We start from the raw sequence: 24,726 nt of genomic DNA, 5'->3' as shown, positions 1-24,726 counted from the left end.
GTAAGACTGCTATCAATTACAGGCTCACTTATCCTCCCTTCTACAGGTCTATTGACTCGGCTTTGGCTACAGTCCTCTTCTTGGTTTACCCATTTGTTTTCGGAGAGCAATGAGGCGTTTCCGAGAGCTCACGGACAGGGACCAGGCTGTGCCCAGGGGTGGTCTGCAGTCCTCCTTCCAAACAGCAGAGGTAAGGTTCTTTTGGTCCCTGAGAGAGTCAATACTGAAACCATTTCAGTAGAATGAAAATGCTTCCAAATTCAGAAGGCGAATTTATTAATACCTGTTGACATCGCTACTCGGCCAATGAGGTAAGGACAGGTTCTGGCACACAGTTAAATACTTCCACTCTTCCCATTCAGTCCTGGGAAGCTCAACCTTAACTGTCCCCTGCACTAAGAAACCCAACTCATTCCTAGCGTTTCTGACATTTCCAAGGCCTTTTTCACTAATTTGGTGGAGAGTGGGAGGAGAAGGAGGAGGAATCAAGCTTATTACTCTGCTCTGCATCACCCATTACGAACAATGTGTGAGTCCTGTCATCCTGCTGCTAACAGCTTTATGAGGGCCTCCTCCAGATGCTCCAGCACACTGACCACCCTCAGCCACACTGCAGGGAGATCATGTATGAGTTTCTAAAGAAATGCTAGCTTTTTGCATGAAAACCTGCTCAGCAGGATGACTTCAGGCAGTGCTTAGCAAGTTCTCAAAGTTGCCTTCTACCCTGCAAATCCCACATAAATGTGTGGTTAAAGAGCATATTAAGCAGCTGATTATTTCATACCAATCTGAGGAAATGACCAAACTGAAAAAATCATTTCTCCAGATACAAATGTACTCTTTAAAGGCATATTTAGTTTTCCTTAGCCCTCCATCTTAACAATTAAAGGCTTGCCTTTAAAATTAGTGCTGACCTGGACACAGTTCAGTGACACTGCTTCTACCTTCATAGACACTGAGTAAAGAAATGCCTACCTTGAGTCTAGAGGCACAACAGCAGCAGAGCCCACACACATCCTAGCACCTGTATGAGAATTTTACCTAATATTCAGTTAGAAATCCAAAGCTGCATATTGAATACTGAAGTGTGCAAAAGGGAATTTGTCAAAGTCAGGCCAAAGAAGCATTGCATCAATCCAAGGAAAGCTGCCGTCCTCGTGACTGGAAAAGCAGATTTAAGCCAACTGCAATCAACCAACTGCATTATTAGAGAGCAGGAGGGTTCAGCTCTGGTTTAATTTCATGATCAGCTCCTGGTCTCTGTTTTGTGTTTGACTGATGGTGTGACCTGCTGCAGAACCTCCGAGCCCTTCTTCACTGAATCACCTGGTGGATCTACACACATGCACTACAACCACTCGGTAATAAAGAGCTTTAGCATAGGTGCACTGAGAACAGGGCTGGCTGCTTGAAAGGAACAGAGAACGGCAACTGAAAACCACTGTCAGAGGGTTTGTCTGTATTGCTGTCTCCAGAGTAAATATTCTCACAATCCTGTAATTCCACTGGCTGTGACAGTGCCACCCAAACCCAAGTGAGCTGGCGAGGTAATTCCATGCCTTTCCTCCCCAGCAAGATAGAGGCACACACAAGAAGGAAGGCTGAACTACTCCAGATCCCATTGTAACCACTTTGATCTCACAGTATCACAGTATCATCAAGGTTGGAAGAGACCTCATAGATCATCAAGTCCAACCCTTTACCACAGAGCTCAAGGCTAGACCATGGCACCAAGTGCCACGTCCGGTCCTGTCTTGAACAGCTCCAGGGACAGAGAGAACAGGGTAAGGCTTGCTTCCAAACACTGCTCAGTTCCAATCAAACCACTTAAATAAAACAATCTCATGTACAAATTCAGGAAGAAAAACAATTCAAGCATGAGGCACTGCTGAAGCAAAGATTTGGCTTCCAGTCAGAAATGCACTCATCAGAATTCAGAGCATCCCTCAGGCTGCGCACCTGAAGCAGCAGCAAAGAATTTAAACAACACATATATGGGTCTGGGAGGGCTCTTGTTTGTTTCCTGACTGGCCCGTGGTGGTTTTTTGAGTGGACAGGATTTTTGACATCCATTGCCCATGTGCTGCAAATTTCCTTTTGATGGTTCCATTAACCCCCCCTGCATTTGACCCTTGCCATCAGTTTACTGACATGCACCTTTCAACCTGCACACGAAAGGATTGCTCACTGGCAGCTAGCAGCAAGGAATAATCCTGTTAGCACCTGCAAGTACTATTTGCAGATTACAAGCAATACCAGCACCTCACTAACACCTCTCTGAGGTCCATGACTAGCTGAAACATAATTATTGGGGATTTTTATCAGTAAGAAAGGAAAAAAAATGTGAAGCATTCAGAGACCATGACTCTTCCTTACACCAGTTTAAACTTCTACAAGCACCAAAGCGCTGCCTTTAGAGGATCAGCAGCTTGTTGGTAAGTACATCTTTCTGATGGCAGAACATATTCCTCAAACAATTATGTCTTATCACAATACTTACTTAAAATGTTACATCAAACTGTATCGTGGGGCCCTTTTGAAATCTCCTCGTTAATGATGCTTATGTAAGGTGCATTAGATGAAAAGCATTTCCATATTGCTTGTAGGAGTTATGACTTAATTCTACTCTAATCTACTCCACCATTTGTGTAATCACTCCTGACACTTTACCTTTTGTTTTGCAAAACATTATTGTCTGTCACAGAGAAAAAAACCCAAAAACAACAAACAAACCACAAACCCAAAACCCAGCTGATATTTTGTCACTGCAATCTGATGGAAAAGATGTTATTAATTAAATGTTGTACACAGTTAGACCTGCAGACTCACTGACAGCTCATGGGAGAAGATGTATTACTGGAAGACAGTTGTTATTTAGCTCTCTGAGGTAACACAGAGACATTAATAAATCTCCTACCCGTTCCTGTGAATTAGACAGACACTATTCTGCATGTGTGGGGAGCACTGTGGACGCTGTTTGGCCTTTAACGGTCACTAGCAGCCAAGACTAGGAGCACTATAAAGAACACTTGCACTTGCTTTAACTCACTAACTGAGCTTGCAAATGCACAAGGAGCAGAACTGATACAATAGCATATTCTGGTTTAGTCTCTAGGCTGAACCTAGGCTGGAACCTCAGCAGGTCCAGAGGAGGCTATGAAGATGTCCAAAGGGCTAGGAGAGTTGGGGCTGTTCAGACTGGAGAAGAGAAGGCTCCAAAGAGACCTTAGAGCAGCCTTCCAGTACTGAAGAGAGCCACAAGAAAGCTGGGGAGGGACTTTTTACAAGGGCTTGTAGTGACAGGGTAAGAGGGAATGGATTGAAGCTTGAGGAGGGCAGATTTAGACTGGAGATTAGGGAGAAATTCTTGGCACTGAAAGTGGTGAGACACTGGCACAGGTTGCCCAGGGAGGCTGTGACTGCCCTCTCCCTAGAGCTGCTGAAGGCCAGGCTGGATAATGCCTTGAGCAACCTGGTCCAGTGTAAGGTGTTGGAACTAGGTGATCTTTAAGGTCCCTTCTAACCTAACCCTTTCTATGAATGCATGAACTCTTTGCCAAAAGAAGGTGGCAAAAAACATTTTACCAGAGCTGGCAGTTCAGTTTTCTCTTTCTGCCTTATTTTTGGTCATCAGCAGTGTTGCACACACAGAAATTGCTCCTTTACAGGGTGAGTAGGAGCAGCTACAAAATTCCAACTGCCTAGAGTGAGAGCTTTGACCAAGTCACTTAACTTACAGCAACTTTCGTTTCACTGAGGTTAAATTGGTAGTCCTCCTCACATGCATGCCATTGTTCTTCTACTCTGAGCAGTGAAATCATCTCACAAACAAAGAGGGCTTCCAGAAATTCTCCTATTAAACTTGATTATTATGTTTGGGAGTTTTTCAGCACTTGCACTGTGGTGCTCAGAGCTTTACAGGAAACTTCATCAAGAGAGAGGTTTGGAAAGTCCTTACCTTAGTCACAGGGAAACACTCTGAATGATGCTTTCCTCCTCAATATGCTGCGATCTGTGGCTTCTGAGGGCTCTGAAGGTAACTGTGATGCAACTAGTGATCAGATTGCTTCATGAGGAAAAGCTCATCACAGGCAGGGTAACTGCTTAAAATGCAACATAAACAGCTCCATGTCAGTATTTGGACTCTGCGTAAACAACTCCAACTGTATCACTCTAGAGACAAAGACACATAATGCTGTGTAAAATGCTCAGAAAGGGTTGTACTGAATTAATCTGCACTTGAGTTTTGGAAGAAAAAGGGTCTGGGTAGTGGAAAAATATCATAGAATCATAGAAAGGATCTCGAAAGCTCATCTGGTCCAGCCCCGCTGCCAGAGTAGGATCACCTAGAGCAGATCGCACTGGAATGCATCCAGATGGTTCTTGAATATCTCCAGAGAGGGAGACTCCACAGCCTCCCTGGGCAGCCTGCTCCAGTGCTCAATATGAACTTCTCTGCCCCTGTGAAGTATGATCCAGCCTGGAGCTTCGAGAAAGCATCCTGGGAAAGGGCTCCGCCACTGCAACACAAATGGGTAAAGAGTGATTTTCAACCTGTGCTGTCTTTAATCCCATTCCCAGAGCTGCAGGAATTGGTGTGTGTGACAGACTGCAGTGTTAAGATTTTGTCCAGATAAACGTAAACAAAGTATTTCTTACAACTCTGATGCTACATCTCCAGGCAAACACTTCTCCTTTTAGCAACATCACAAGTTCCAAGTCGGGAAAAAGACCAGAGATCAGCGTTTTAAATCTGCCAATAAAACTAAGGGAAAGCAATCTGTACATAGGAGTTTATTTAGATGCCCACAAGTTTTAAATCATTCCCCTTTATATCTCAGCCCACTGGAGATCTCATCCAACTGAATTACCATTGGGTTTTACAACGTGATATACAAAATGAGCTGACATTATGATTTACAAACATCCTTTGAGTATCATATAAAACACAACTGTTCCCCTTATTATACAATCATTAGGGTGATGCAAATATAGGCAGTACATTAGTAGCTGAAAATGATGGGGCATTTTAGGAAAATAAATTCAACTTTACCACACAAACCTGTTAGGTAAAACAAATTCTGTGTAAAAAAATGGGAATTAAGTTGTCTGAATGATTGCAGGTAACTCTCACATTGTTTTGCCACTCTCCCCTCAGAAGAAACACAGCAGTGCTTCATTTCAAAGACAACTAATTTTTTCTGCCACTGTATAGTCACATGTCATTCTTTTAATCAGTTTCACATTTCTCTGCATGGAACTACAAACAAAACAACCCCCCAAAACTCACAAATGTAGGACTTCCCAAACTGTAGCCACTAAGCTTACTCCTGCATTCTTCTTCCGTATATTCAGTGTGGTCAATTAAAGAGACAAACAAACAAAGCAAAAAACCACCACAAATGAGCAGAGGAAAACACAACAGCACATTGAAATGGTGACACTGAAGCTGCAGATGCCATCCTTGCAGAAATATATTCTTGATCTAATGCCACAAACCTTCTAGCCTCATGAAAAAAACAAACCAACAAACAAAGAACAGACTCTGGCTGAAAAGAATCTAAACTCTAACCTCAGTATAGGGCTGAGAGTTTTGTGTTTGTCTAAACTTAGGTCCTAAGCGACACTGCAGGTGTAGTGAATGTAAAAGTAAGTATCTTTCAGGGTGATAAAATATGAAAAGAGAAAAGTCTGCTTATAAGCTGTTAACCAGGTACTGAAAGCTACCAAGTGTTAGGTCTCCTGTGCCCATCCGTGGCTGGTACAGGTGCTCCTGCACTTGGTCACTACGGTGGCAGTAACCCAGCGTGGCAGATACTGTCACTACTGCAAACACAAAAGGGAAACTTCTGAACTCATCAATGGAGTTACAACCAAAAGCAAACTCTAAACTAGTCAATTCAAACGATATCGTTCCAAGGGTCTCTGACTGCTCTATCACTGCACAATCCAGAGGGTGCATCCCCTTCTCCAGCGCTTGCAGTTTCTCTTGCAACACAGAGGACTGCTAATGACAGGTGATCCTTCCCTGAACGTGTTGGACTGGCAGTGGAATGTTGGTCCAGTCCTGTTTCACTACAGGAGTCTTGCTGCTGCTCCCCGTGTTGGGAGGAGAAAGTGCTTTTGTTTCTTTTTCATTTGGCCATTTTGTCAAGATGATGGCATTTAATTTTGGGTTGGGTTTTTTTCAGACAGACTTAACTTTGATCACTTCCATTCTGTCCAATCAAATATACCTTTGTATGCTTTAAAATGTTGGACAGCTGTGAAATATAAGTGCTATGCAATTTGACTGTACATACATACATATTTTCATAAATACATTCGACAGGGACCTGGGAACTAAGTATGTGACATGTGGGACAAAAAATCACAACAGGCTGTCTCATTTGTAAGATCTCGAGCCAAAGGAAGAGGAGCTGAAGGCTCTCATGTGGTCAGTACACAACTTAAACCAAAAATACAGCATTAGGTTAGGCATGAGATAACAGAAAGGGCTCGACAGGAGCAGAGTGTCATCTACAACACTGAGAACTTGGAACGACCATTGACGGCTATGCGCTGTACCGTAAGTCACCCAGACAAGGCTAGCAAGGATGAGCATAGTGATAGGTCCCAAAGGCAACTCCCAAACACCTTCCTCAGGCGGAGACTTCGGCAATTGTCTGTTGTACAAAATGCCAACGCGTAACAGCTTCGTTTCAGGTGTCGGCGGCGGCGGCTTCCCTCCCTTGGCACAGTCCAGTCTGCCTATGTCAGTTATTGTTGAGACACTCTAAATCCACCGAGCAGCAGACGTTCCCGTTCTGCACAGACAAACAAGCAGGGCATCAGTCACCTCCGCACAGCAAGGCACAAAGAGCAAAGGGGCTGGTGGCACGGACAGATAGATGCATCTCTGGCACATCTACTGCACGGTAACATCTGCTTAAGACATCCTCCAAGGTGTCCTTAGCAGTCATAGAATCATAGAATCAACCAGTTTGGAAGAGACCTCCAAGATCATCCAATCCAACCTAGCACCCAGCCCTAGCCAGTCAACCAGACCATGGCACTAAGTGCCTCATGCAGTCTTTTCTTGAACACCTCCAGGGATGGTGACTCCACCACCTCCCTGGGCAGCCCATTCCAATGGCAAATCACTCTCTCCCACATGTGGTGGCTCTGTCAAAGAGGCTGCCTTTGCCACCTGAACTACAACTGAACTAGAAACCTACACCTGAAAGGCTCAGTGGTACCCATGATAAATAAGCACAGCAATGGTAACAGAGATGATTGGATTTTTTTCTCCCACGCAAGGAAGGAGAGAGTTGAGATGGGACCCATGCAGGGCAGCTTCCTGTTTGTCTGCAATAAGCTGATACTTCAGAATCTGAATTCACAGCAGATGAGATTATATGGTGGGGACACGCAACACACACCTTTGGAGAGCGATGCGTCGTTAAACAGCCTTCTGCAACATCAGTTATTTACAGAACTGCAGTATGCAATCAAAACACTGCAGCAACCACCAAAACCCCAGAGAAGCAATTTTTAATTTTTATATCTATCTACATATATATATATTATTTTTTTTTTAATCCAAGACAAATAGGAATACTCTGAGGGATGGCAGAAGAGCCCTGGAGCAACAGCTTGGTTTCCAACAGCGAACAGAAGAACATTTGATAGACCAAACCAAGATTTTCATAATTCTGATATTAGTGCAGGGGGGCAACACCACATGGAGCAAAGGAGACAGACTGCACTTTGCAGTGGAGCCACTGGGTAAAATCTATCTTGATGAGATCTGGGGAGAGAAACTGTGACATTCCCTATCCACTTCTGTTATGAGAGCACCCTCAGCTCTGAGCTGCAGTGCGTTTGTACTTGTGTACTTGCCGACAGTGGTTTTGCCTCTGCTTACTGGCTCCTTAAAACGCATTTTCACAACCATCCACATTAGGCAATCATTAAAACAGTAGCCCAGATTCATACTGAGAATGCCTGCAGGGCTCTCCAGCAGAATCTCTGAAATTTGTGCTAGGATATTACAGATCTGTGCTCAACATCTTCAACAAGCTCGGAATTGTTTTGTTTCCAGCCTGCAAACACAAAAGGGGTGAGGTTTTCATCAGCTTCTGCCCTTGGGTTTAATTTATTTTCCCCAGATCTGAACGTGAGCTTGCAGGGGCAAAGTGACCCTAATTTTACATAGCAACAAGCATCTCCATTTCCACTCTACCTTGCATTTGCAGGTTGTGCAAGGAGATCCCAGCATAGTCCACACAGCGCCGCTGAGCCTTGTGACTCCGTAGCCATCTAGACAGGTTCTCCTGATGTCGTAGGTGATGTTGTCAGCCAGGCAGGGATCAGTGACGCAGTGGGGACAGCACTCTCCTTCTGAGATGGCTGTGTACTCGCAGTTTAGATTTGGGCACGGAAGAGGCCAGCAATCCACCTCTCCTTCCTGCAGGAATGGAAGCAAAGCTCACTGAAAGTGTCACCACTGAAGTAACCTTAACAGATCAGCTCTCAGTTTGGTTGGTCATATAAATGCATGAATACTGAGCTGAAGTTTCCTAAACGCAGCAGACTGTAGAGTCATAGAATGGTTTAGGTTGGAAAGGACCTCAAAGCTCAGCCAGTTCCAACCCTCTGCCACAGGCAGGGACACCCCTCACTAGAACAGGTCACTCAAGGCCTCATCCAACCTGGTCCTGAACTTCTCCAGGGAGGTTGTGGAGCACAGAATCACCCAATGTGATCAGAGATCACATTGGGTGATTCTGTGCTCCACAACCTCCCTGGGCAACCTGTGCCAGGGTCTCACCACCCTCAACTTGCGCCAGTGTCTCACCACCCTCACTGCAAAGAACCCTTTCCTAACATCTGGTTTGAATCTCCCCTCTGCCAGTTCAAACCCATTCCTCCTTGTCCTGTCATTACAAGACCTTGTCAGTAGTCCCTCTCCAGCCTTCCTGTAGGCCCTCTTCAGATACTGGAAGGCCACTCCAAGGTCTCCTCAAAGCCTTCTCTTCTCCAGGCTTCATTGTTCCTTGGCTGAACAACTGCCACACTGCCATCATGGCTGCAGGGGGACCTTTGCCCTCTAGGGCAACATTAAACACTGGGTTTAAGTATTTCCACAGAGTCTAATTTTTGCAGCAATCACCTTGCAGACTCTTTCCACACCTGGTCACACAAACCTCTCTGTGGAATCACAGCAATTGTTTAAATAGAAAGTTAATGCTGCAGATAGATGTAGGTTAGTATGTTTGAGAAGCACTGAGCATTGATCTAACTAGCAACAGCCAAAATTGATTTTGCTGTCAACTCCTAACAGAATTGTTAGAGCAATGCCAGTTATGTTCCACTGAGTCATTTCATTATTTAGCTTTGTGGGGGCAAAAAAACATAAAACCAAACTAAAATCCCCCAATAATTTAGCAGAAAGAAATAGAGAATGAGCAGATTATTCCAACAGGATCAGAGGACCTTAAACAAGAACTTCTGGTCTACAGCTGGAGTGATCTGACATCCACCTTCTACTCCCATTTGTGTAGCTGGGTCTTTTTAGCCTGGAGAAGAGAAGGCTGAGAGGAGATCTCATCAATGCTGATCAGTTTTTAAAGGGTGGGTGTCAGGAGGATGGGAGCAGGTTTTTTTCAGTTGTGCCCAGTGACAGGACAAAGGTTAATTGGCACAAACTGGAACAGAAGTTCCATCTAAACATGAGGAGAGACTTCTTTAAATCAAGGGTGATGGAGCATTGAAGCATTCCACAGGTGGTGGAATCTCCATCTCTGGAACCATTCAAAACCCACCTGGATATCTTGCTGCGTGACCTTCTGTAAGTGAACCTGGCTTGGCAGGGGGGTTGGACTCAATGATCTCCAAAGGTCCCATCTAACCCCTACCATACCCTGACAATGTGCTCAGGTCACTTCTGTAGAGTAGTGCTCTGTGTGTCTAAACTTACCCTGTGAAGGGCTCCAATAGCTTGCATTATGCTACTCTGTAAGCACCTCAGGTGTGGGTAACATCAGACACTGGGTGTAGCACTCCTTGGACCCTTCTGTGTAGCACTGCACAAGAGCATCACTGTTTTTTATCTCTGTATGTTACCTCAACCTGCAAATTCAGCAAAGAACCCCCAGCCACAAGCTCAGGATCCCTGGTAGAACATGTCACATCCAGCAGCAGCCACTGCTGCTGGCTGCAAGTGCTGCTTGCTGTTCTTTTGCAAACATTACATAAATATCTATCTTAGGAGAATACAAAGTACAATACTTACTGCTGTACATTATGGATAATTATCTCTTAACAGTAACTTAGCTTTGAGTGCAATTTGTTTCCTGATGCTCAGACACCTCTTGATTAATATCATAAAGTCTACATTACACAGCTATAAATGGAAACCTGATCATTTTAATGAAGTTCATTGCTGCACTAATTAGTGTGTCTGTGCAAAACCCAAGGCTTTATGGAAGTAATCTACAGAACAAATGTTCTTTATTCTGCAAGTTTGCTTATATATATATATATATGGCTATTTTTTGCCAGTTCACCACGTGGCACTGCCACTCCTTCTTTCCAGCATTTGCTGATTGAAAAAAGGAAACTTCATTGTCTGTTTTGGTAAGACAGATACATCCACTGATTTAATTACAAGTTGAAACTCCTCCAACCAAATCCTTTGCATATGAATATATATATATAAAGACATTTAAGGTCAAATAACCTTACAACACTTCTCCAAAACAAACTAATGCTGAAATTAACACAAGGTCAAGCTTGCCAAGCTTTTCATTTTGTTCATTAGAGCTACTTATTCAGCAATAAGAGGAAATCTGATGGCACAGCTTTTGATTCTCTGGTGCTCTGTAAGTGCTTTATCACCTTTCCCAACCTCAAAAGCAGGAGCAGACAGAGCCAAGAGCCTGCTTTCTGCTTTGCTAAGGACCAGAACCACTGTTGCTCCCCTCCGAAGCGCTTTGCCCCTACCAGGCAGCGGCACTGCTGGCAGCTGTAGGTCCAGTTGTCTCCACTGCGGTAGAGCTTGTGCCCAGTCTGGTCGAGGCACTGGCTGGTGACACGGGTGTCACACTCCGGGCAGCAGAAGAGGTCAGCGCTGGGGTTCTTGCAGTCACAGGCTGTCCTCCGGCAGAAGATCCTCCCGTCCTGTGAGGACACATTGCCCTGGCATCAACCACCAGCCCGGGTCGGCTTGCAGGGTGTGCCCCTCCAAGGGCACAGCTCTAGCACGCCAGGAAGTAAGTTCTTAATGCAGTCAGTGTTTCCACCAGGCCTGGACCCTGCCAGTTGTAACAACCCAAACACCAAGGTTGCCCTAATTTCTACCAGCATCACCTGAACCTGAGCATACTGACTGCCTTCAGCCAATGGCATTTAAAGCAAGTCAGTGTCTCAGAAGGAACGCAGGGAAGGAATTTTCTATCTCATTGGCTACATCAACAAACTCTTCAAGCAGTTACCACTCTAATACACAGAATATTTGCTTAGCACTACTTTGCCTGAGAGCATCACTGTGGAGAAAACGACTTGAACAAATAAACTGTAGTGATGGAGGTGGGCCCTATAACTTCAGAGGAGCAAACTGACAGCAGCAGTAATCATTCTCCCCTCTGAATTCAACACTGCTTCTGTTCCATGTCTGGACATACAGAGCACCAGCTAAAACACTAAACAGATTTATCACCCAATGTAATTCAGTTCATGTATTACAAAGTGCCTGTATTCCACAGGCTCTCCAAAATATGATTCTGCTAAATATTTGTTTACAGCATCAGATGGCCCATTTTGTTAAAGACCATTAAACAGAACTGATTGAGAGGAAAAGAAAATTTGCTTCTGCATGTAAAGAGAAAGAGATTGCTTCTGCATCACAGAAAACCAAATTGATTCTAATTCTAGTTAGGAAAATTGGATGGACTGTCGTGTTTGAAATGACATCCCTTGCTGTAGGTGAGCCAACATACTGATATGCCATAAGCAGACTGGGAAGTGAAATCACAGCTAACAATGAAGGTATTACTGAAAAGTTCTGACCTGAGCTTCGTTTGCATTCAGTGCTAGTTGGTGGGGAAGTCCTCGCTCAAGTAAATGGTGCCCTGCAGCCAATTTGAAGGTCGAGCTGCAAGAGGCATGAAGCTATATTCTGCTTTGGATCACAACTGTACAATTCCTAAAACAACTAAATCATTTCACTGCAGGTTTTCCATATTCTCACCAGAACCTTGTTCAGAGTCTGTAAATCTGTACTTGATCCAAGTAAGAAAAAATTCATTTCATTACCACCAAATAAAGGGAGATGGTCTGTGCCTGCACACCTGCAAGCCTCTATGCCAAGTCTGGAGGTCTGGGAGGACACCGTCCTCCTGAGAAGGAATGAAGAGCAAGTCAGAGACTGTGCCAGCCCCAGCACCCTGCCAGAGTTCTGGGGAAACTCCAAAAGCTTCCAAGCTTTCTTGGAGTGCTTTGGGTACTGTGCGGAGCTATAATGCAGCCCTGGGAATCTGGAGATACCAGTTTGTGAGTAAATCTTCTTCTGAAAAGCCTCTCTGACATTAAAGCTCTTTGCTTCGGTTTTGTTTCCTCTGCTTGCTCTGGATTGTGCTTTCTGCTTCAGCAGAAAGGAGCCTCTCAAGTCCCCCTGGAGGGCAAGCAGTAAGCTGACTCCTGCCTCCGCAGGGAGGTTGGATCTCTGGAGGTCCCTTCCAACCTCTAAAGTTCTGTGATCCTGTGAAAGCAAGGGCATTTATTTCCTCTGATCCTTTTAAAGACTAATTACTAATAAGAGTGACAGTGGCCCTGGGTGTCTTTTCCACAGGCAACCAAAACCAGCCATAAATAACCACAGTCCACAGCATGGGCAGCTGCCTTGTGTGTGTCGTAGAAATCTGTGTCTGCCTCTTATCTTCAAGCCAAGTCAGTCTTGGCCACCAGCGCACCCAGTACAAAAGCAGCAGCAGGGAATCCATGCCCAGGACAGCCAGTGGCACTGCTGCCATTCCATCACAGTTTCAAATTTATTAGAATATTACCTTCTGTGGCACAAAGAATTAAAATTATTTCTTGCTGCCCAACAAGGAAAGCCAAAGAGCACACAGAATTACAGAGAAAGCACACTAGGCTAACACGGCTCTGAGCTGCTTTTGCCAGCCACCGGGCACAAGACTAGACTGCCTACAGACTTTCCTCAGTCTTGTATCAAATTCAGACAACTAGACGTTCTCTGCTTCTGGCTAGTTTGCTGCTTGAGCTGGGAGGGAAGAAATAAAGAAGCTTCACTTCCTCACTCAGCAGTGAGAGGAAATTGTAAGGTAAGGAAGGCTGGCAGGGGCCACGGATCCAGCCAGGTCCAGATGTAATGCTGAAAATAAACCCAAACCAAACCAAAGAAAGAAGCTGCTGTCCCCTTTCAGCAAGTGCTAAATGAAGGGAGCTGAAAGCCTTCCCTGATGGAGTTACGACTAAGCATCCATTCTTACAGGTGGGAAAGCAAAAGCATCTTCTACCTTTTGCTGTGGGCAGACATCAAGAGGCAGCTCAGCACAAAAGCTCTGCCCGTTTGGACAGCTCCTGGCACAAGGAGTTGTGCCCAGCAGCCAGGCAACCCAAGGCCCTGCACAATGGCAGTCCCTCTCCTCTCCATAAAGGAGTGCTGATCTCTAACAGCCAGTGATAACCTGCCTACTCCCAGTTCCAAGCTTTCAAGATCAGTTTTCAAATTCCCCTTTCAGCTGCTGACAGTGCTGGGTAGTTGTGTGCTTCCCTGAGCTCCTGTGCTCTCACCTCTAGGGACCAGCTAACCTTTTCCGTTGCCTTTACTCTCTGTATTTTACAACATTGACAAAGCCTGATGGTTTTGCCAGAGACCTTTTGGTAATCATAATACACTGCTACTCTCTTTATTCTTTAAGCATCTGTGTTTTATCTACAGCCTCATTAGTTCCACACCTTTCAAAAAACCTCTATCCTACACGGACGGCAGCGACACAAAGCCTCTTAAGCTACATCATCTCACTCGCAGCTTTCAGCTCTGTAATAGCACTGAGAAATAGAGAGAAAGCAACATCTTTTCTTTTGCTATTAACATAAAGCATGCCATTAGTATTCTTCCTCCCTGCCTTCCTCACTGACTCGGCTCTACACACTTCATAAGCATCAGTGGTATGAACACACCATTGTTCTTGCCAAAGGAAAAGCTGACACCTAAGGGAATAGCTGTAAGGGGTGACTCAAGCTGCCACAGAGCCCCAAAGCCATTTTGCACAGAAATCAGATCCTGCAGAAACCAACCCACTAAACTGTTCCCACCCTCAGGAACACATTTCACCTTGGCACATCCTCTGCTCCCAGTGCTGTACTTATACCCCAGGCTTTTTTCACACAGGGAGTGGAAGGTTGCGTTTGATAGAGGACAGACTCAAAAGCCCTGCTGTAGCCAGACTGCACAGGCTAGGCTTCATTTTTTCATGGGAGAGAGCAACAGCTCCTGCTCCTCTTCATATTTCTGCTAGTCCTCAAACTGATTGTGTATTAAATCCACAAGAGTTCAAGGAGATGCCAGTAGAAGATGCATCAAAGGTACATTAATTCCTAGTTCTGATAATGTATGCTTTGCAAATGGTGTTCAGGTGAATGAGGATGGTTTGAGGAGCCCAGGTCTGATGAAACACTGAAATAATCCTCTGTGCTTCTATAATGTCACTTTGCTTCTGTATAGAACCCAAGTAACACAATTTCTCATATTCCATAGTATCCTACCCCACAAATAACCTTTACTTAATGAACATCAAAGTTATTTAATTCCCTTTGCATCAGACAAGTTAGAACACACTCAAGTTGAGATCAGTGTGCTTCAGCCAGTGCACAGAATGCATCCATCTGACCTTTCCTAAAATAACCAGACCAACAGAAAAGCCAGGAGAAAGCAAACGCACTCATTTCAGCCTGAAATGCTGATCTGTCTCCTAGATAAACCCAGTGAGCAGCAGCATTTCAAAGTTTGAGTAAGATGTACAAGGAATTATTTAGCTGCAGCCTGCCCTTTCCCTGGCTGAAAACTGAGCAGGCTGCCAAAAGGCCAAGCAGAGCCAACTCTCTGTGCAGTGCCACGGAAAGGAGAGAGGCCTGCAGCAGTTCTGAGCAGTAGTCTGGGGTGCTGGAAGTTATCACAAGTTACAAAAATACCCATTTCAATGATAAGTTTCATTAAACACTGAGTGAAGAGCTTACATTCTTCCTGGGACACAACGGAGAGGAAGCTCTCCCTCTTTCTCCTGCTCTACAGACAAGAAGCAAGCAGCTACAGGAACGAAATGGAATGTAAATGTTAATTCACAGGGGAGGAAAAAATAGAAAGAGAGGAAGATATAAAGGAAGAGTCCTAGCAACAAACAGTGCCAGGCTTGGTTTAAAATATCTATGAGCCAGTTAATCATTCTGTGTATTTTCATAGACTAATAAGAGCATTCAGCAAAAGAAGTAAGCGCAATGAGAAGTGGCAAATAAAGCAAATTACAAGCAGTCTAAAATGGGAATTCTAATAGTTCTAATTCTGCAAAGGCAGACCAGATGTCTTCACATATATTAAACTGTTTGTTCTATTGACTGGGAATCCTTTCAACAGCCAGCCAGTTCCCCACCATTACAATAAAAGCTTGATGTATATTCAGCGGAGTTGTACACTTCAGCTTCTGAAAAGAGGAGTTTTAGGGACCTTGAGGCTCTTGAAGTAAAACATATAGCAGCTAACAAGATCACATTCCCTTTTGAGCCCCAGACAGCAGTGTACTTTGTGGGTTCTGTTCACTCTGAAGCCTTGATTTTCCCTCCTGCTATACTTTTGCAACACAGAAATGATGAGGCTTTCAGCTCCTTGCAACTTCAAAACAGCTCTTGCCTGCTTTCCCCATCAAACCCTCTAATGCTTCCCTGACTCATAAGCATTGGAACACAGAGGCTGAAAGGCCAATTCTCAAGCTCTACATTCATCTTTTCACAGGGGCCAATATATCATTTTACTTACACTTGTGCAAGGGCAAATGGTGCTCTGCCACATCTAAGGACAGCTTTACCAGTGCTATGAATGCATCCACTCAAAGTGGCCTTAAAAGTCCAACCCCTCCTCAGGTTGGTGCATCTCTAGCCATGTCAGCTAATTAAACTAATGAAAATGAAGCCAGCAGAGTTAAATGTTCTTTTAACTTGGTTAACTTGCTCATAAAAGAACAGAGGGGAAAAGAAAAACCTGATCTGAGAACCATCTTCAAGGTAGATGTGCTTGTTCTATGTCTGGCTTCTCCCAGGGTGCAGAGAAGGCTGTGCTGCTCAACCAGGAAAGCTGCCCCCACACTCAGGCTTCTTTACCTGAGCCAATTAAGTGCCTGCTTTCAGCTCCTCTCACCTTTGGTGTATGATCAGACCTTCCCCCTCCTCCAGTTAATTCCCATGCATTCCAAGTGAAGAGAGATGCCACTCAAGGGAGATGGCTGAGCACAGTACTTGTCCTGAGAGATGCACATTCATGCCACAAGCTGAAACGTTCTCTGGGCGTTTCCCACAGGCAGGCTAATCACCTGCAAAGTGTGTGAAAGGTAACTCAAGCCCTCCCCAAGGCATGTTCCGAGTGGCTCGGGTCTATGGAGTGGCACGGTAGAGGCTCAGCAGGGTTAGCCACTACCCAGTTGTGCAAAACCAGGAAAATGTTGGCTTCCCAGGAGGATTTCCCCCACCACAGCTTAGCGTTTGCCTCAGCACCTTCGACTGAGGCTAGCATTACTGCCAGCACCAGTGGCACCGCAATATTTGGTCTCTGACACAAGCCCAGAGAATGAAAGGACTCCTGAAAGCCAGCCCAGCTGGATCTCACCTTGCAGGAACACACGGAGCATCTGTCCTCCCTCAGGGTCCACACCTGCCCGTTCCGCTTGAAGCCGCCTTCATGGGGACAGTCTCCCGTGCACGATGGTCCGGATGGACAAAGACAATCAAACCCTCCTGCCAGGTTCACGCAGGCCGAATCGTTCCAGCAGGTGTGGGTCTTTAAGGCACACTCATCGATATCTGCAAAACAGCAGGCTTATGATGTTGGGGACAGTTCTGGGTTTTTTCCACAGGGCAAATCTTATTCCTGTATTAAGTAACTGTTGCTCATCTGCCTTGCTGGTGGAACAGGGTAGCTTCTTTTTTACTGCCTTCTGTATTCACTTGCTAGATATTAAACATTGACTCTTTTACCTTATCCTTCAGCGTTTGCTTTGATAACACTAAGAATTCTTTAACGACTTCCAGCAGGCTTAATTGTGAATGCTGCGACCTGCAGAACTGTTTTATCAGTGATGAGCCTAAGCGTTCAGACAAGAGTGCAGAGTGATCTCCCAGCAGCTCCAACCTAGTGACTTGCTGTCAATCAGAACTTTCTCTGTTCTGGGTTGCACACCCAAAGAGAAGCACACTACTCTTAAGTTTCTAGCATGGTCAACACTTCGCCTACTAAAAGCGATCTGTTGCACCTTTCCCCATTGCTGGCAGGGAGAAGTGGATAACAAAAGAAATAAAGCAAATAAATTCATAAATAAATAAAAAGGAAGAAAGAAATTCGAGACACTTTATGCAGTAAAAAAAAGTCTTAGAGCAAAGCTGTGCAGGAAAAGTATGATTTAGGAATGACAAAGGAATGAGTGACAAAAGAAAACCATGATACGCTTGAGGAAGGTTGACTTAGAGCATCTCATTAAACCTGCTTTTGGAGGGTAAAATATAATGATGCAACATGAATTCACCCAGGGAATTAGTGCAGCCTTCTTTTCCTTGCAAGAGCCAGGAGATTTTTAATCACTTCATTGCAAACAGGTTTTTCTTTCTGAAAACAACTCTGGACTGTTCTGAAACCATCTACTGACAGATTGCCCAGAGAAAATAGGAGTGAAGTGGTGAGTCCCTCTTGTTCCAACGGGAACCAGGCAAACATTAGGCAGCAGTGGGAGGAAGGCTGAAGAAGAAAATCCTTTACAAGTATGTGATGGTTTCTACCCTGGAAATTCCAGAATACTATGTACATGAATTCAAGAATTACAACGAAGAACCCTCATGCTTCTAATTCTATTAAATTACCTTTTGGCTAGCATGAAATTTGTCACTGTGGTACGTTACCTGAATGCTTCTAACTCCTCTCTAAAAAGAACAGATGTAAAAAATCAATAGATTAAAGCAAATAATCAACATCCCCCCCCCAAAAAAAAACCAAAACCCAAACCCAACCAAAAAAAAACCAAAACAAACAAACCAACAAACAAACAAAAAGCCACCCCCAAAAAAACCCTAAAGTCTCTTTCAGGTAGGATGGGATGGTCTATTGCCCTGCTTCTTAAACAAGTGCCACAGGTTCATGAGTCACCTCCTCAGAAAGTCAGATCCTAGTGAGTCCTTCACAATACCCTGCTGAAGGAAATTCTCTCTGACAACCAAGTGACTAAATTCCCTCTGATCTGGTTAGCAAAAATCCTGATTTCACTTCATGAAGAGTCCAGGAGCAAGTAGAAATGCAGTAGTCATCAAATACAAAACCATCCTGCACAACTCAGCCAGAAAATGACCTTTTCTATTCCTGCTTCTGGATGCAAAGAGAAGCTGGAGGCACTGTAGAGGGGTTTCTGAGGCTCTGCCAAGAGACATTCCCAGTGGCCTGGTAGCATGATTCAAATGCTTGTTGCTCAGACTTCCCTAAAAAGGGTGGTTTTTTGCTGCTCTGATGGTCTTAGTTGCCAAAAAATCCATTGTTCTAATGCACATCCTAACACTAAGTGAGTACTTGGAAGGTCCCATATCAGTGGTGTAAAAGGTGCTGCACTAAGTGAAGTTCAACTTGGAATTTCTTGCTTAATGTGTGCCTGAGTAGCACTGGAAGTAAACCTGGAAAGAGCTACAGGTATGAAACTACAGAATGGTAGAATGTTGGGGGCTGGAAGGGACCTCAAAAGCTCATCCAGTCCAAGCCCAGAGCAGGATCACTTAGAGCAGGTCAGAGAGGAACTTGGCCAGGCAGGTTCTGAGTATCTCCAGAGAGGGAGGCTCTGCAATCCCCCTGGGCAGCCTGTTCCAGTGCTCTGTCACTCTCACAGGAAAAAAAAAGTTTTCCTCATGTTTCTATGGAACTTCTTATGCCTCAACTTCCACTCACTGCCCCTTGTTTTGGCACTTGGCATCACCGAGCCGAGCCCGGCTCCAGCCTCTTGGCACTCACTCTTTATACATTTATCAACATTAATGAGGTCACTCCTCAGGCTCCCAGACCCAGCTTCAAGATATCCTCTTTTCCTTTTAGTAGACTTGGACTTGTATCTTCTGGTGAAGACAAAGGTAAAAGCAAAACATCATTGATATTCTCTTCCCCATCACATTAAGGGCTCCTTGAACAGCACATCTACAGGATGCGGCAGGATCACAGTGCCGCTTAGAAGGGTAGCTCTCACAGTTCAAAACTAAAAGGATTTCACAGATGAATATAAAGCCATAGTGCCTACAGAGTTCCATGTAATTGCTTTACTTATGACAGGGAAATCTAATTCTGTTTCCATGTAATTTAACAGATTTATGGAAGGCCAGATGTTTGCAATTACATAAACTAACATTATTCATAGCCTCGGCAGCACAGACCTGTTCACACTGCACAAAGCCAACTTCATCTGTTACACACGCCCTGGTTATGGACTACCACCCCTCTTCCCCGTTTAGCAGATGCAAAGAGGATGTGCCCATTAAGAGGAGCCCAAACTGGTGCACGGGACATTCTTGACAAAGCAGCCAATCAAGCAAAGCCTGAGTAACAGAGCACCAACATCGATTCCTAATTGCTCCTCGGTTTGCTCTTTTTGTCTCCCCGTTCCCTATGCAAATGACAATTTCTTATTGTGTTGTGGCATGTATTAATTAAAATTCTTAGCCATTAATCAAGTCTAAACGGCTTGGACACTGCACTCGTTTTCAGATGAACTTTTAATAGAGCTAATTTTCTGAGAACATCCCTTTGGCAGTTCTTTTTTTCCTTCTCGCTGATTGCAGTTCTGGGAGTCAGAACAAGCAGCCAATGTTCTCCCTAACTTGAGAAAGAGAAGTTAGAAGCCTAACATGTTTTTGTCCCTTTCACACTTAGCCTCAAACCAGATTACAGGGGTGGAGAAGGAAAAAAATCACTCCCATGCTGCTAGCTCCCAATTAGCTTAAGAAAGCACTTCCTGGAGTTCAAGTGGACTCGCTGGTGTTGACACGAGATGAGCATGTAGATGGCTATGCAAAACGGGGGAGAAAGTGCTCATATATTGAGTGGGAAATTTCTCCTACCAACTGGGATCAATGTGTCTGCTTTGGTGCTGAAAAATTAGCCTAGCTTAAAATTCTGAACATGCCCCAAACAATCTTCTAATGAATATGAAAATTATATGATAAGACTCTTGCATATAGACTATTTTTATATATTATTCAAATCCTTGCTCAGCTCCAATTCCCCACTCTCCCGTCAGCCTTCTTTGGCTTTTTTTTTTACCCACAACTGCTCTCTGAAGTTAGGGGCCCAAAACTGCAACATTTAATGATGGGCAAGGCAGAACTACACAGATCTTACTTCCTGTTATAAAAACACTGAGTAGGAAGATGAAATCTTAATTTATAACTCAAGCAGCTTTGAGGGACAATGGGCAAGCACATATGGGAGACAGCAACGAGACTGTAGTCTTTCACTGTTTATAACACAAGAACAAGATGTCTCTCTCAACTTGTGGGGGAATTTGTTCTTTCATGTACCCTGTCAGCCTGTGAAACAATCTCATTTTCACACCTGGAGCAGGACTTTGCAATCTTACTCAACATATCAAAATAAATCCGAGGCAGACTAGTAATTAACCCAAGAAAACCTGGCAGAGCTGTGCTTCCTTCCTCCACACACTTCCTTTCCAAGGAAAAGTGAGGATAGGGTGGAAATGTGGATGACCAGAAGCTTATCTGTACGGCTAGCCTTATGTTCTAGCCACAGCTCATAGCCAACAGCAAAGTGGTTACTGCCCAGATCTGTCATCTCAAGCAGTGCAGAGGACTATCACACAACTGATCAAGACTGGCACTCCGCAAACGCTCCTGATCTCTGCCGCTTTAAACAAATGCACAGCAACAAGTGCCCGTGACACAGATTTTAGCTGCAATGTAACTAGTCACATCTTGTGGCTGGGAGAAGGAAGAAAACCAACCACCCAAGATGTGCTCATTACCCTATATACCCTCCACATACATAAAGATAGCCTGGCAACGTGGGAGACAAGAAATCAGAGTCAAAACGGAATCGTCTCTTGAGATGCGATTTCCTTTTCCATCCTCACTTTTTTTGGCAGCAAGAAGAAGTAATTTGCCTCAAATATTCTGAGAGGTCCCAGGGCCACTGTATTTGGCTGGGGCAGAAGACAGGCATGACTGTCCACATCAACACAAGTTCATTATCTTGCTTTCCCCCAAGCCCTAGCTGCCTCATTGCTTCGTTTTCAAGGCTATTCAGGTTTTAATGGTATGAGTTTTCTATAGCACCTTAATAAATGCGTGCAAGTGAGTCATGCAGTGTGCTGCTCTGTAATATCATGATAAGCTGTTGCAGGAGAAAGAACCCTACTAATGTGCTAATTTTAGCTGTTATGGTACATTAAGCCATTATGGTATAATGTTAACATGAAAAATGTATGCTGGGCTCCCAAACCAATGTATGTACAAGTTAACTAAACACTGCTTTGACATGTAATTTTTCCACAGGCAACTTGGTACTTAATTTGTTTGCCTGTTTTCTTAATCAAAATGATTTGGACTTGTCTTTGAAAGGAAAAAAAAAGGCAAACACCAAGCAGGTTCATTTTTAGTCAGAAAACCCTTTCTGATAGTACTTGCATTCTACACAGACATAATAGCCTATTAAAGAATGTTGCATTGCAAATTAGATTCTGGTTACAGGATTTACTAATGCTTCCTAGAAACACAGAAATGATTACACACAGTCAGCTTGAAGACATCTAGCAAAACTTTCAGAGTAGAAGAATCTGGATTTACTAAATGGAAAGTAAGCAAAATCCACAGACACAGACTCTGATACCATGAGCCTTCAGAAATTCTATGAGCAGAAGAAAGCCAGAAAACAGCTTCTAGAGTTGGTCTGGGGTACCCTGTACCATTTGCAAACCTTAGTGTCTATATGTCACTTCTCCAAGAACAGCCAGAAAAGCAATTCCTGGGCACACAGGAAGGTTTTCAAAGGATGGGTCTAACTTTTTGTTCAGTACAGGAAAGGGGCAAAATAATCTTAAAGGTTACCATTGTGTCTGCTCCCTCCCTGGAGGTGTTCAAGGCCAGGCTGGTTGAGGCCTTGAGCATCCTGTTCTAGTGGGAGGTGTCCCTGCCTACGGCAGAGGGGTTGGAACTGGATAAACCTTGAGGTCCCTTCCAACTTAAACCATTCTATGATTCTATGGTGAGGGCTTGTTCAATGCTTACCTTATGAGGTAGCAGTATCTGGCAACAGGCACTTAATGCAGGGAAAAAAACAATATCAGTTCCTTCTATACAGTATTATCAGACTAGCTGATATAGGGATATGTATCACAAAAGAACTCACAGCTCTCAGTCAAGTCTTTTTGTTTGTTTACCTTCAAGCAGGGCAAAGCTATTAAAAAAGGAAATATAGACTACAACCCAGCAACTGCAGCTACATATCTCAATTGCCAAGCAAACTTTGGTAGCAACTTAGTCTAGCAATTGTCTTTTGTCTGCAGGCAGTGTTCTTAATAACCTGTTGTGAAAGGGCAGTACCTCATGAGAATGCTACTGCTGGAAATGAAATCACCCTCTCTTAATCTGAGCCTGCTCACCATCACCTTATCCAGCTGCCATCTCTTACACAAGCATGGCTGTGGAAATACATTCCCCTTCCAAAGCTGCCTTCAGTTGGCATTTTGAGCACTAACAGACTTTGCCCAAGCTTGAAGCAGCCTGGCTAAGCCATACATCCTTATTAGCCAAGCTGCGGTACAATATTATGACCTTCCTTGCCACATTTGTGCCCTGCCAGGTGACAAACTCCACTGTTTCCTCCTAGTCAATGAGAACAAAGCTTTTAGAAGCACTGAAGTGTCACAACACTTCCCAAATAGATGTTATTTTTCAAAACGTTCTGCACACACTACAGAGACTCTGCAAGCAATGACTCAGCTCCAGGACCACCTACACATAACCAGAGGGACAGGACCAAGAGATACGGAGCAGCATCAAGCAAAAGCAGCCTGGGCTTGGGCAATCTGTAGCTGAGTGCTCCTTCCCACTGCCTCATGATAGTCATCTGTTGTGGGTATGATTACTTTGTGGGGGGACAGTTTGGTTGTTGTCATCTTTTTAGCTTATGTTCTTGGTCTATTTATTGTCCTTCCAAGGACAAAGAAGAAATGTTTTCAAGCATGCTGAAGAACAATGGCCCAACTCTCAAGCACGTGTTAGGATTCCAGCACACAGCCTCTAAAATGTGCCAGGGCAAAATGCTGCTGCTGCTGAGCTCTTTTATCTGAAATAGAGTGAATGACTCTGACCCTGACTCTAAACATTCCACCATGCAAACAACCTCTGCAAGGCAATGAAAGTCAACGCTCAAGAAACAAACCTTTAGCTAGAATGTTACTGTTTCCTACCTGTCATTTTAACCAGTTCTTAGTTGCACTTGGACACAAACATCAGGGGTTGAAATGTCTTTGTCGCTAGAGGTGAGCAGAATCTTTCAGTTGATTTTTAATTGGTTAGCCAGTTTAGCAAAAGCAAATAAACTGGTTTATTCTCTCCCTCATTGGTACCCTGCAGCAGATGGTTTAGAAAAGCTATTTAGTTCAAATAACCCCACTGATTTCACATTCTGTTTACAACTTGCATATGGCAAGATGAGTACCTCACCTTACGACCTTCCAGCATGCTGTGTGGGTCAAAACAAGGGCAGTTTGTTTTCACCAAAAGTCATCCCTTCAATCTCTACAAGATACAGAACATTTTGGGCTCCCTTTTTCCTGAGAGGTAGCCAAGTGCCCTTCTCTCTAACAGCAGTGCAATGCAAGCAATATTGACCTTTGCAATAACTAAGCCCAGCTAAGGGCTGTTTAAATCAGAGTCTTGGCAGCATCCACCTTTTCCCGAGGCCACCCTGATGGTCCTTGTCCCAAACCTGCCTGACAAGGGACAGGGTTCCCCCAGGCAAGCAGCACAAGTTGGCCTCAGCAATGCTAGAAATGTCTCTTACCTCCTGTTGCCTCAAGATTTTTTGAAGGTAGGGAACTGGAGCTGTTCAGCCTGGAGAAAAGGGGACTGAGGGGAAACCTTCTCACTGTTTACAACTACCTGAAACGAGGCTGTTAGTGAGGTGGGTTCTTGGCTTGTTCTAAGTAGCAAGTTACAGCACGACAGGAAACGGCCTCGGGTTTTGCCAAGGAAGTTTAAGGGTGGACATCAGGAAACTTTCTTCACTGTGATTTTGTTCCTGGCTACCTGCTGTAGTGGCACACCAAGGCCTACAGTGAGGGGCACCCAGCTTGCAAGAACCCCTCATGCATGGAGCCTCATGTCCTCCCGTAGAAAGAGCCAACAAACTTCTCCACATATTGCTCTGTGTTTGTGCTCATAGGGACTGACCCTGCAAGCGCTGTACACACAGAGAGC

The 24,726-nt window shown here is 44.4% G+C and overlaps 1 protein-coding gene across 8 annotated transcripts in view; it reads right to left on the bottom strand.

Annotated features, from left to right (window-relative positions):
* Positions 1–4,781: 4,781 nt before the first annotated feature.
* The window catches only part of NELL1 (neural EGFL like 1), a 322,104-nt gene continuing 302,159 nt past the window's right edge, over positions 4,782–24,726 (bottom strand). For all 8 annotated transcript variants that reach the window (XM_064163058.1, XM_064163057.1, XM_064163059.1 and 5 more), the window contains 4 exons: positions 16,880–17,073; positions 10,987–11,163; positions 8,225–8,449; positions 4,782–6,806 (listed from right to left, as the gene is read on the bottom strand). In XM_064163058.1, the coding sequence (XP_064019128.1) occupies positions 6,756–6,806; positions 8,225–8,449; positions 10,987–11,163; positions 16,880–17,073 (647 nt within the window). In that variant the 3' untranslated portion in view covers positions 4,782–6,755. The remainder of the gene's footprint in view (positions 6,807–8,224; positions 8,450–10,986; positions 11,164–16,879; positions 17,074–24,726) is intronic.

The sequence above is a fragment of the Pogoniulus pusillus genome, chromosome 24 (genome assembly GCF_015220805.1).
Source record: "Pogoniulus pusillus isolate bPogPus1 chromosome 24, bPogPus1.pri, whole genome shotgun sequence".
NCBI classification, from domain to species: domain Eukaryota; kingdom Metazoa; phylum Chordata; class Aves; order Piciformes; family Lybiidae; genus Pogoniulus; species Pogoniulus pusillus.
Note: the sequence above shows the minus strand (reverse complement) of the source record. Positions and strands in the feature narration are given on the sequence as shown.